The sequence below is a fragment of the Eriocheir sinensis genome, chromosome 69, assembly GCF_024679095.1.
Source record: "Eriocheir sinensis breed Jianghai 21 chromosome 69, ASM2467909v1, whole genome shotgun sequence".
NCBI lineage: Eukaryota > Metazoa > Arthropoda > Malacostraca > Decapoda > Varunidae > Eriocheir > Eriocheir sinensis.
The window spans coordinates 5,042,893-5,056,350 of record NC_066577.1 but is presented as its reverse complement, the minus strand read 5'-3'; the positions used below and the strand labels follow the sequence as shown (position 1 = coordinate 5,056,350).

Below are 13,458 nucleotides of genomic sequence, written 5' to 3'. Positions count from 1 at the left end.
TCGTTTCCGCTTGGCTTGAGGACTAGACATGATTGTACTGCGTATCCGTGTTAAATACGAGAACTTAACAGTGTGTGACAGACTGCGTCATGAGGGAGAAAAGCATCAATAAAATATTCGTTCACCACATCTTGTTCTATCTCGTGGTCATTTGCTGGTTGAGACCACCTTAGAATTTAAGGATCAGCTAATCCGCGTCTCCAAAGACTAGCGCCGGCTTGAGGTGCAGCCTGACGCTGCTTTGTGTATCTTTCCACCACACTACTATAACCTGCGTCCTCACATTTTCAAATTTATATTTGGTTCCTGAGCTTTTGCCTGTATCTTTTTCGTGCGAGAGGGGAGTGCTTGCTTAATACATTTCACTCTAACCCACTATTTTCTTTTATTGCTGAGTTGATGCAAGGCATTCAGTCTTCTTAATTTAATTGGAGCCGTAATAACATGTGTAAGCAGACAAGTCTTAAGGCGGACACACACTATGCGATGCGGCCTGTCCGGCGGACTAAAGTGGGCGGAGCCTCGTCGGCCGGATGAAGCATACACACTATGAGGCGGCCTCATGGAGTGCCGGGCGGCGGCCGTCACTCTGAGCCCCACCGCCGCAGCGACAACAACACAATTTATGTTTTATGTCCACAAACCTGGATGGCCCTTGTACAGATCAATAAAACAGACCTAAAAGTCTTTATTTATCTAGACATCAGACATCGGGGAGCGTAGATAATGTGTACACCACGGCTGTCAGCGTAGCTTCCCGCCTCAAGGCCGCGCCACAAGGTCATACACACTGTGAGGCGGCGGGCCGCGCCGGACGGAATTTCAAACATAAACAGAAGGCCATCCGGCCATGATCGCATAGTGTGTCCGCCTTTACTTACCCTTTGCTTGACACACCACTGTTACCCGTTACGGAAATTACTTTTGGCGTCACAGATGTCGGTCATCCACGTTCGTTACGATCGAGGGATAGGTGGAAATTTGTCTTTTAAATTTGATGTTTATTAATGCTGGAATTACTTAAATCAATTATACTGGAGTTATATATTTCAGTGAGATTTGTTACAACAGTGATTTCACAACTTGGTGACAGGATGTTCTTTTATAGTGCTGTAGACCTGACAAACTGAGTATTAGGAGTTAGTGGTGCTGACTGCCGATGCTTCTAAGGTTTTTCCAGATTTGTCTTTGTTATCACATTGTAACTATTAGGAGACTCTACAGATAACATTACAATGACAGTCAATTCAATTCAATTTTTCTAGGATGTATCATGTAAATAATTTTTCGAGCTATTATTTTGTTTTCTCGGAATAGTACTCAACTTCCACGACTCAGTCCTGTTTACCTCAACCTGTATGTACATTACCCATTTCTTGTTACTTCCATGCATGATTATTATCGTTGGCATTTCCCTATGTTGTATTGTTAGGCGGGCTCTTGACTTATGTGATAATCTTTAAAGCTACTGTAACTAGACCACGCTTAGCTAGTACACTTTGGGCGACTGTGACATGGATAGGTACAGCAATTTGTAAAGGTGGGGTGAGCCGCGAGGTCGCGACTTTCAGGGAACAGAGCGATGTAATGTGTATATTATAATGTACATGTGAGTGTGTGACTGTGTGTCTAAGCACAGGCTCAGAGCCTTTGCCAGGATGTTATGAAACACGTCAGAGCTGATGGCCGTGGGAAGCTGTGATGAACTGACACTAGGATCAGCAAATGATGACTTTCATCAAGAGTCATCAACCGGAACCCACACCCTTCCGGACGAACTAACAAGCAAATAAAACGAGCGAACAACGCGAAGACGGGAAAGAAGACTAGAGAAGACAGCGGGCAGCGGGCGGGCGAGTGTTGCTCGCCGGCCCCGGGCACGTTGGTGTGGCTGGCTCTGGTGTGCGTGCGACTCGTTCACGGAAACTGTAAACTTTATGTACAACTGTTAATATAGTTAAACTTATATTTTGTATTGGGATTGCCCTGTGAGAGAGAGAACTAAAGTGAAGTTATAACGGCTACCGCTCGGCCAACTAAAAGGCTATTGTGTTATCTCACCTACTACAATCAACTTGTGAAAGCAGGCAACGGTACACCGGACCTGACGTGAGAGAGCAGTTCGCGCGCTCTAACACTATAACACTCTCCACCTCAAAAATAACACACAAAAACTGATAACAATTGATTTTCACTGTTGATTATATTGTAACGGTGTACAGGGGGGCGTTTAAAGGCATTGATTAAGACTCTGCTTCCTTAAGGCGAATATATTCTTAAGCCTATATGTACAGGAGCGTCTGAGCGAGAGAGACTGCAGGTGTGTGTCAGTCTGAGTCTCGTGAAGGAGTGACAAGTTACAGATTGGAAAATGAAGTTACAATTGGTCACGTATGTCACGGTGACCTCCAAGCTTGATGAAATGCTTTGTATACAAACTGAGACGGTAAACACTGACGGACGACATTCCTATAAGGTGGCGTGATCTATCTCTCGTGGGTTTTTTCCATTGACAATCTTATACCTAATTCGTGGTGATATTAAGTAGTAATAATAATAATAATAATAATAATAATAATAATAATGATAATACACTTGATATACTACAATTACTATAACATTGCTCGGTCACCTACCAATGATCGCGACCTCGCGATTTACGAAAATCTAACTAGCAGTCTAGTTACCATGATCATACATAGTGGGATCTTGTTAAGAAATTTTTTTCTACACACTGCTCAGCGAGACCACCTAGTGTGGAAGAGGTTAATTTACGCCCTAGAGTCGGGAGATGAAACAAACCTTCCTGAATTGCCAGTTCCCTTTTCACAATTTTTCCTATCAGAGGACAACCTCCTCTGTAGGTCATGGCCAACCAAACCAGTACCTATAGAACAACTGGTCATCCTAGACAAATACATCCCCGTGACGCTTAAGCTGGTCCATGACACACCCATTGCGGGTCGCCCAGGACGGGACAATGTTCGGAGGCGATTTTGACCCTATGTATATTTTTACCTCGGGACGTACCCTACACCATCAGAAGCAGAAAAGCATGCAGATTTAGGATCTGTGCTTAAAGTGATGCGACGAAAACCAGCTGAGTACTAAGGAGTTGAAGGGAAATAAGTGCAAGAAAATATGTATTCCCTACTTCATTTAACTCTGATTTTCGTAAGTGTAATTTTACATTATGGTTACAATTTTATGCTCGTGTGATGCAGAATTTTCTCAGGAAGATGATGGTGGTCTCGGTTTTTCGTAAAAATGACTGTTGGGGTCAGGAAACAGGGTGGGAGTGAGGTGTGTGAAGTCGTCGGTTTGGGCAGACAACGAGGATGGGGCGGGGCAAAGCGTGAAGGCTATAGAAGTTGCCAACGAGTGATTTCCTCCCGCCTGTATGACGATACTTTCTCTATACTTGCCTTGCCCACGCTCCCCAGCTATTCAACAATAGGGGTGGGCAGGTACCGGTACTAACGGTACCAGCTATACGGTACGGTACCGGTACCAGACTGCTCGGTACCATTAACAGACTGCTCGGTACCGGTACCAGACTGCTCGGTACCGGTACCAGACTGCTCGGTACCGGTACCAATACTAACCAGTCGCTCATGGTGTCCCTCACTTCTTCCTCACACGAGTGAGGCTGAGTGCCTGAGTGGATATCTCGGTGATATGGATACTCTCTCTCTCTCTCTCTCTCTCTCTCTCTCTCTCTCTCTCTCTCTCTCTCTCTCTCTCTCTCTCTCTCTCTCCACTGAATGAAGTGAATATTTATTTTTCGATAGAAAACTACCTCTTGTTTGATTTACATTGTTTTTGATTTACGCGACCTCTTCAAGGACACAATACTCGCGTAAATCGAGTTACCTGTATTAATCACTACTATTTGTTAGTAAAATTAATTTAATTCTGTAAAAAATAGCATGTAAAATAATTTTTATAAATATTTTTTGATATGGGATGCATTAATGGGATTTATATTATTTTCAATGGGGAAATTCGTTTTGACTTACGAGTGTTTTGGTGTGAGCAAAATTCCGGGACGAATTTAAACTCATAAACCGAGGCTTGACTGTATTGTCTCACTACGTCAATATTAATAATCTCGGGAGAAAAAATTATAACTCCCAACACTAGTAGTGATATAAAAGACCATAAGGACCTTGTTTCCAGCAGTCACCAGCCAAACTAATAGACAGTCATGTAGTGGAGAGACCGGGGCGGCGTTGATTCAAAACGTACAGTAACCTCCGCCAGCCTGCCTTAATTCTCTCGCTCCTCGTCTATTCTTCCCGCACAAAACTCACTCACTGCATTTCCTTACCGCCTGCCGTCTCAAGGGAATAAAATGTTGCAGAACTCCAGGCAGTAGTTTTTTCTGCAACAAACCTGCAAGAATTATGTCGAATATAAGAGCATGGCGGTGGGGTGACTTTGATGACAAACGGCAGCGAGCCACCCGGAGGCGGAATTGTTATTGAATGTTATTGAAAATATTTTCATATCTTCATTCTGACTATTTTCCTTGGTGTTAAATAATAGTGTTAAATAATGGTGTTAAATAGGTATGGGAGACTTTTTAACACCAAGAGAAATCATTTGGGTGCGTGATCACTATAAAATACATATACTCAACACGCAACATATATTGTATAAAAGGTTAAACTTGTTGATCAAGCTTAACCTCCTCACCCTTTCAGACATGGTGCTGCCATCTGGGTGCGATGAGAATAACTAGTCCTAGTCCTCAGTCTTGCGGGCACCATTGCCTCTCCTTCCCTAGACTCCTTGATTTATCTGGTGAACGACAATGTGGCTCAGTGGAGGAAATACATTCATTATTTCTAAATCATATAATGATAATAATAAAGGGTAAAAATATTATACTCTTTCTTAAGATGACGAACCACAGGGCTTGCTTTCCAAGTATAAGCAATTCAAATTCCAACATAATTATAATGAGTCAAGTAAGTTATCATATACGACCTGAACTCTGAAAGCTCTCGCACAATACGCAGGAAAAAATTACATCATTCCAAAAGAACTCAGCCAAGATGCAGCAGACACGCCATCAGAATCATACCAGAAAGCAGTATACGTGTCCTGGTGTTCAAGGGGGAATTAAAGGTAAATTTGACTCAATTGAATCTATATTCATAAACCAACATCTTTAATTTCTAAAATATTAAAAAACTACCATGGAACTCAACTCGTTGAATCTGCTCACTAGACCAGAAGTAACAAGGTAACCAGGTGTGTCTTCACATTTGAACTACTTTTCAAACACAGCATCTTATGTTTTGGTCCTAGCCTGTGGAATTCCTTATACATGGAAATTAAAAATCTAGTAAATAACGGTAATCTAGACCAATTTAAGGTGAAGGTAAAAGGAAATGAATTAGCTCCTCAAAACTCAAGGCATGAATTTTTCATTATAATGTAATCTTGTGCATTATTCTTATTTGGTAATCCATAAAATAATTTGTTCCTTTATACACAACATTGCCTAATCAACCACATGCAACAATGTATTATGTAAAAAGAAATCTGTCTGTCAGGGAGCTACGGCTCAACAGACCGTGCCATTATTCACATCCATACATGTATCTACTGTATCTGTGTACATCACATAGGCCAAATAAATATGCTTACTTAACACCTCCTCCACCTACACTCCCAAATACAGCAGCACTGCAGCACAACACAACACCTCAGGGGAAGTGGATCTTCATGTGTTGGGCAATATCCCCCTTAACCTTGAAATGTTTCCCACAAACATCACACTTGAACTTTCTCAGGCCAGAGTGTCTGAAGGTATGTATGTTCAAATGAGTCTTGGTAGTGAACCTTTTGCCGCACTCTAAGCATTCATGAGGTCTTTCGCCAGTGTGTGTGAGGGTGTGGTTGTTGAGGTGACTCTTCTCAATAAATCGTTTCCCACAAAATTCACATTGATGATTTTTTTCACCAGTGTGTATGAGGGTGTGGGTGTTGAGGTTACTCTTCATAATAAATCGTTTCCCACAAAGTTCACATTGATGATTTTTTTCACCAGTGTGTGTGAGGGTGTGGTTGTTGAGGTAACACTTCTGAGCAAATCGTTTCCCACAAAATTCACATTCATGTTTTTTTTCACCAGTGTGTGTGAGGGTGTGGTTGTTGAGGTTCCACTTTTCAGTAAATCGTTTCCCACAAATTTCACATTCATGATTCTTTTGACAATTTTTTTCACCAATGTGTGTGAGTGTGTGTCTCTTGAGGGTACTCTTCTGAGTAAATCGTTTCCCACAAATTTCACATTCATGATTCTTTTGACAATTTTTTTCACCAATGTGTGTGAGTGTGTGTCTCTTGAGGGTACTCTTCTGAGTAAATCGCTTCCCACAAATTTCACATTCATGATTTTTTTCACCAGTGTGTGTGAGAGTGTGTCTGTTGAAGACACTCTTCAGACCAAACCGTTTTCCACAAACTCCACATTGATGATTTCTTTCACCATTGTATCTAACAGTGCGTTGGTTGAAGGAACTCTTCACACTGGATCCTTTTCCACTAACTTCACTTTCTTGGTTTCTTTCACCAGTGTGTGTAAGGGTGTGTGTGTTAAGGGTACTATTCTTACTTAATTTTCTACCACCGTCATGGCGTTCATGAAGTCTTCCACCTGAGTGTGAGGGTGTACTTGTTGAGGTCATCCTTCCCAGGGAGTCTTCTCCCACACCCTTGGCATTCATGCTTTCCTTCACCAGTGTGTGCAAGGCTGTGTCATGTGAACGTGCTTTCAGTCTCAGATCTCACACTCCAAGTTTCTTTTCCTTTATGGCTGGAGATGCCAACAGTGGTGGAGGTGGTTCTTCTGACCACCCTGATCCTCACACCAGTGGCAGTCTGCTCCTGCTGGTCCCAGCCACCCAGGTCTTGCAGCCTCCACTGATCTTGATGTGAGGAGTTGGCAGGTCTTGCAGGAACATCAGGGGAGTTGTGGCAGGCAGCAAGGTTCCCCTGACCCCACACTCAGGGACCAAGCCAGTAGGTGAGGCACGGGATGCAGGAAGAAGTCCTGAAGTCAGTGGCAGTGAGGACACAGTGAGTGTTGAGCACAGCACTGGCCTCAGACCCTCACCTCAGCACCAGTGGTGGCAGTCAGGAAACAAAGGGTTGTTTGCTATTTCCTGGAACTGTGCTTCCCGCCTCAGACCCTCACCTCAGCACCAGTGGTGGCAGTCAGGAAACAAAGGGTTGTTTGCTATTTCCTAGAACTGTGCTTCCCGCTTCAAACCCTCACTTCAGCACCAGCGCCAGCACAAGTGGCGGCCGTCGAGGCACAAAGTGTGTGCTGTCTTCTAGCACAGTGCTCCTCTCAGCATGGCCGACACCACTTCCTGGTATGTAAGAGATGAGGTGTTAATGCAGTGCCTTGTTCCAGTAACATATATATATCTGCTTAAGAGCCTACTGCAGGAGTGGCCTCCTCAGGCCCTCCTGTCAGTGGGATAAATGTTGTCATATTCTGTGGGCTGCCTCTCCTCCCATCCTCATAACTCCCAACACAAACACATACTATAGTTGCTGTCACATAACCTGGCATGGACAATCTTTTAGGGAGTGAACTGCAGACTTGGCATCATTGCCTGGGTGATGGAAGGTTTCTGTGCCAGTCTTTGGCCTAGTCTGAACTTTTTCTAAGGTGCATCAAACACCATTTGCATTAATGCAGCCATGATTGCTGTTTCCACTTAAGGGTTGCCTGTAAGGACAGCTGAGGGAATACTGTGAAGGAGCTGTTTATGGGACGCCATCTTTGTTTCAATCTCCTGATCCACTGTTCCGCTGGTCTCCCCAACCCACCCATGGGAGTGTGGCTAACAAGTCAGTTGTACCTCGGGCTCCCTTGTGTCCAGTTGCAAGTTAGGTGACACTGGCCACACCTTTGGACCGTACTATAAAAGAATTTTCTACCGCTTTATCGTACAGTCACAGCCGATGTCACCTGAATGCCAGAGCTGGAATCTGTTTTTCTAATCTTTTCGATTTTTTACTAATTCATCGTCCATAGCTACCTCACTCTCCCCGTACCTGCCTTCACCGCCCCTCCTCGTCCCCATCTAAACAGCCCAAAAATTTCTTCTGAATGAGAGTGTGAGGTCACAATGACTGATGTGGCGGCCACAGCACAGAAAATGCTGGCATGGTCATCCGCCAATGCACTCTCACATAAACCAGACTAACACAAGTATATTCAAATATTCATTCTTTCCCCGCAGCATCCAGGAGTGGAATAATCTCCCATCTCATGTAGTTAATAGTCCCACTCTTGACACATTTAGGAACAGGATCATCAGTCATTATCTCCCTAGGCCTGGCCCTTTACCATGTCCCAATTCCTTTCCTCATCCTAACCCTGTCCTGGCCCCTTGAATCCCCCGCCTATCATGCCACCCGAGAGTGGCCCTCTGCGGGACCTCTAAAAATGAAATGGAAATAAACACAAATTGCACGTTCATGTTCTGGCAATGACAATGTTCTGTTCTGCTGATGCGGCGGCCACAGCACAGAAAATGCTGGCATGGTCATCCGCCAATTAATGCACTCTCAGATAAACACTGCAATAGACTAACTGCCGTGCAAGTAGCCGCAAAAAGTAAGGCTACAAACGCTCACCGAGTGGTTCTGAGGCGAGTTCTTGGGTCCTGGGAAGCCAAGCCGTGTTTACCTTCCTTCCTTCCTCTCGCGCCAGGAAGACCCGTCCCGGGCCAGGGACGGTCCCGGAGTCTTGCAATGTACTGCATGTAGGTGTATTTATTTCTTGCAATATGTGTGTGTCTGTATTTATTTCTTGCAATGTGTGTGTGTGTGTATTTATTTCTTGCAATATGTGTGTGTCTGTATTTATTTCTTGCAATGTGTGTGTGTGTATTTATTTCTTGCAATGTGTGTGTGTGTATTTATGTCTTGCAATGTGTGTGTGTGTGTATTTATTTCTTGCAATATGTGTGTGTGTAGTTATTTCTTGCAATATGTGTGTGTAGTTATTTCCTGCAATATGTGTGTGTATTTATTTCCTGCAATATGTGTGTGTATTTATTTCTTGCAATATGTGTGTGTGTGTGTGTATTTATTTCTTGCAATGTGTGTGTGTGTGTATTTATTTCTTGCAATATGTGTGTGTGTAGTTATTTCTTGCAATATGTGTGTGTATTTATTTCCTGCAATATGTGTGTGTATTTATTTCTTGCAATATGTGTGTGTGTAGTTATTTCTTGCAATATGTGTGTGTAGTTATTTCTTGCAATATGTGTGTGTGTAGTTATTTCTTGCAATATGTGTGTGTATTTATTTCTTGCAATATGTGTGTGTGTAGTTATTTCTTGCAATATGTGTGTGTAGTTATTTCTTGCAACATGTGTGTGTGTATAGATATTTCTTGCAATATGTGTGTGTATTTATTTCTTGCAATATGTGTGTGTATAGTTATTTCTTGCAATGTGCATGTGTTTTGGTGTGTGTGTGTGTGTGTGTGTGTGTGTGTGTGTGTGTGTGTGTGTGTGTGTGTGTGTCTATTTATTTCTTGCAATATGTGTGTGTGTGTCTATTTATTTCTTGCAATATGTGTGTGTGTGTCTATTTATTTCTTGCAATATGTGTGTGTGTGCATATTTATTTCTTGCAATATGTGTGTGTGTCTGTATTTATTTCTTGCAATGTGTGTGTGTCTGTATTTATTTCTTGCAATATGTGTGAGTGTATTTATTTCTTGCAATATGTGTGAGTGTATTTAGTTCTTGCAATATGTGTGTGTGTATTTATTTCTCGCAATGTAATTCATCACACTCCTTTCGACGGAGGACATTCTTCACGATGGCTGCACATTGTTTCACCGCACTTCGTGCAGTTTCTGTGCTACATCTGGGTCTGGAAATATCACTTTATTGGCGGGAGCAAGTTTATCCGCAGATAAAAATGGAAGATTTAGCTCGCTCACTACTGCAGCCAACCGTACTTCTGCTTCTTTCCCTTGTTTTTCAGTATGCTTTTCTCCACTAACAAAAGGCATGTCAAGTACACTAACTATATGTTTTGCACTTTCAACTATCTTCTTATGTTTTGCCCCAGCAGCATGCTTTCCTATTTCTGGTTTGCCCGCCTTTCCGTCAGAATCACACAATTACAGTGGAAATACATATATAGGGCCCTTAATTGCCGCTTCTTGTCAGCCAACTTTCAAACAACGGTCACTCCCATGTTTTTGTGTATTTCTGCATATACGGCTGTCGTTTCCGCTTGGCTTGAGGACTAGACATGACTGTACTGCGTATCAGTGTTAAAAACGAGAACTTAACAGTGTGTGACAGACTGCGTCATGAGGGAGAAAAGCATCAATAAAATATTAGTTCACCACATCTTGTTCTATCTCTGGTCATTTGCTGGTTGAGACCACCTTAGATTTTAAGGCTCAGCTAATCTGCATGTGCACTACCATTGATTTTCACTGTTAATTATGTGCATAAAAAGTGAGGTAAAGAATGTAGTTATGTGACTGAAGCAGCAAAGGAAAATAAGAGTTATGACACACAGGTTACTGGTACTGCAAGGAGCTGTTGCAAGAACCGTTCTAGAAAGCTAATGGTAGGTACCAGGAAGGTCGTGGCAATATGCACGCTAAAGGTAGCAATAACGTAGCAAAAATGTAATTGGTATGTAGTAAATGGATTGTTAAAAGGTGATGGGGACGTGGGACCTCGCCAAGGGATTTAAACTGTTATTTCGTTTACACTTTATTGTGTATGGTGGATTAATGATCTCTCTCTCTCTCTCTCTCTCTCTCTCTCTCTCTCTCTCTCTCTCTCTTCTCTCTCTCTCTCTCTCTCTCCCTGAATGATGTGAATATTTATTTTTTCGAAAAAAAATAGCATATATAGTTATTCTGGATGGACTCATAGTCTATATATAATAACAATAACAGTATATATTAGCAAACCTTTAAAAAAGTCGGACATAAAGAATTGTCTAATAGAAGTTAATAAAATAATGGAAGCGGAAGGGAAGATGGAAACAACAAAGCAGGACAAAATGTCGGGAAGGCGGCCCAACACTCCACAGCCAAGCATGGCGGGCGAGCGTGTCGCTATAAGCGCCGGTATTGGGAATCCAACCGGTACTATACTCAGCGCAGTGAGAAATGGACGATGGGGTGGAGCGCCGGGATTCCGCGCTGCTGCCACACCTCCACAGATCACCGCCCGCCCTCTTTCTCCAACTCCCCACCCTCCCTCTCTCTCTCCACCCCCACCTGGCTGGGTTACCCACAGGAAGCTCAGGAAATGGTCATTGCCATAGGTCTATGGAGGTGCAGCCAGCAAGACAGTGGCCGTACCTAGCCCCGCCGCGGCTTGCGCAGGATCCCTAGCTGATTCTTGCCAAGAATTGGGGGGAATTCTTCAAAATCTGACACGCCAGAACAAGAAACGCAAGAATTTTGCAAGATTTCGGGTTAATTCTTGCTTGGTCTACGGTAATTCTCGACCGCAAGATGACGGCTCTATTTACTTTCCGTCCACGCTGTAAACTCGTAGAAATAGCATCTGTGGGCTCATGTCATGATTTCAGCACTGCAGTGTGTTTTCAGCACTGCAGTGTGTTTTCAGCACTACAGTGTGAGTTCTTTGTGCTTTAACAATGTCCCCCAGAAAGATGGTTAAAAGGGATGGTGCTGCAAAGAGGAAAACAGGAACGGTGGATACTATACTCGCAACAGGAACGGGAGGCAAGTCTTGGCCGCTTGCATGCCCTCCTCGACGTGACCGACTCCTATTCACCCTCCATCTCGGACGATACGTTGGGATAGCTTCACGTTAGTGGTTGAACGTAGTTCCGGTGCCTCAAGAAAAGGGGAACTGCTGCTGCTAAACCCCGGGGCGAAGCCTAAACCTCGAGAGTAGCTAGCGGTTTCGGGAGTCTCCACCGTAACACAACCTCTATAAGAGGTTTTGCAGTGACGTCACGAAATAGCGTCGTCTGCACCTTGTGCGTCGTCTGCAAAACCGCTGGTGGTCACCTCCCCAGCAGAGTGAACAGACGGACCACGTGTGCCCCATCCCCAAGTCATTACCCGCGGGCAAATGGCAGGACCTTCAGCATCATTTGTGTTAAGTGATTACGCGAGATCGCTTGAGAATGCTGCGAAGCTAAGATACATCGAAAAAAAAAAATATATATATATATATATATATATATATATATATATATATATATAGATATATATATATATATATATATATATATATATATATAGATATATATAGTGCCAGCAGAGTGCATCTGAGGGCTTCCTTTTCAGGTATAGGCAATTCACATTCCAACGTAATTATAATGAGTCAAGTAAGTTATCATATACAACCTGAACTCTGAAAGCTCTCGTACAATACACAGGAAAAAATTACATCATTCCAGAAGAACTCAGCCAAGATGCAGCAGACACGCCCTCAGAATCATACCAGAAAGCAGTATACGCGTCCTCGTGTTCAAGGGGGAATTAATAAAAGGTAATTTGACTCAACTGGATCTGTATTCATAAACCAAAATCTTCTAAAATTTCACTCAGTACATAAGTATTAATGTATTAATTTATAAAATATTAAAAACTACCATGGAACTCAACTCGTTGAATCTGCTCACTAGGCCAGAAGTAACAAGGTAACCAGGTGTGTCTTCACATTTGAGCTACTTTTCAAACACAGCATCTTATGTTTTGGTCCTAGCCTGTGGAATTCTTTATACACGGAAATTAAAAATCTAGTAAATAACGGTAATCTAGATCAATTTAAGGTGAAGGTAAAAGAAAATGAATTAGCTCTTCAGAACTCAAGGCATGAATTTTTCATTATAATGTAATCTTGTTCATTATTCTTATTTGGTAATCCATAAAATAATTTGTTCCTTTATACACAACATTGCCTAATCAACCACATGCAACAATGTATTACGTAAAAAGCAATCTGTCTGTCAGGGAGCTACGGCTCAACAGACCGTGCCATTATTCACATCTATACATGTATCTACTGTATCTGTGTACATCACATAGGCCAAATAAATATGCTTACTTAACACCTCCTCCACCTACACTCCCAAATGTAGGGTAGGCGGTGGCCGAACTGGTAGCGTACTGGACCCACATTCGCCGCGTGATGGACGACGCGGGTTCGAATCCTCACGCTACCACTCGGATTTTTCAGTCACCGCCGAGTGGCTTAAAACTACCCACATGCTGTCCTGAAGACCACCCATCAACCCGGACTCTAGAGGAAGCCGTCCAAGCGAATCAAGAACGAGTTCCGGGGGGCAGCATGAGCCAATGCAAGATGGCGCCACTATAAAACACTCGCCTGCGCCAGAACGGGCTGGGCCGACCATCAGGCCCCACCTGGAAGAAGCCTTGGGCCGACCATCAGGCCC

At 43.1% G+C, this 13,458-nt stretch overlaps 1 protein-coding gene across 29 annotated transcripts in view; it reads right to left on the bottom strand.

Moving 5' to 3' along the window:
* Positions 1-13,458, bottom strand: part of LOC126988436 (zinc finger protein 708-like) — a 227,702-nt gene that overhangs the window by 58,167 nt on the left and 156,077 nt on the right. For 18 of the 29 annotated variants that reach the window (XM_050846544.1, XM_050846545.1, XM_050846546.1 and 15 more), the window contains one exon: positions 5,420-5,853. The exons of 1 other annotated variant lie outside the window; for it this stretch is intronic. In XM_050846544.1, the coding sequence (XP_050702501.1) occupies positions 5,718-5,853 (136 nt within the window). In that variant the 3' untranslated portion in view covers positions 5,420-5,717. Of the gene's footprint in view, positions 1-5,419; positions 5,854-12,528; positions 13,123-13,458 lie in introns of those variants that run through there. 10 more of the 29 variants (XR_007741948.1, XM_050846530.1, XR_007741941.1 and 7 more) reach the window with 7 other exon arrangements.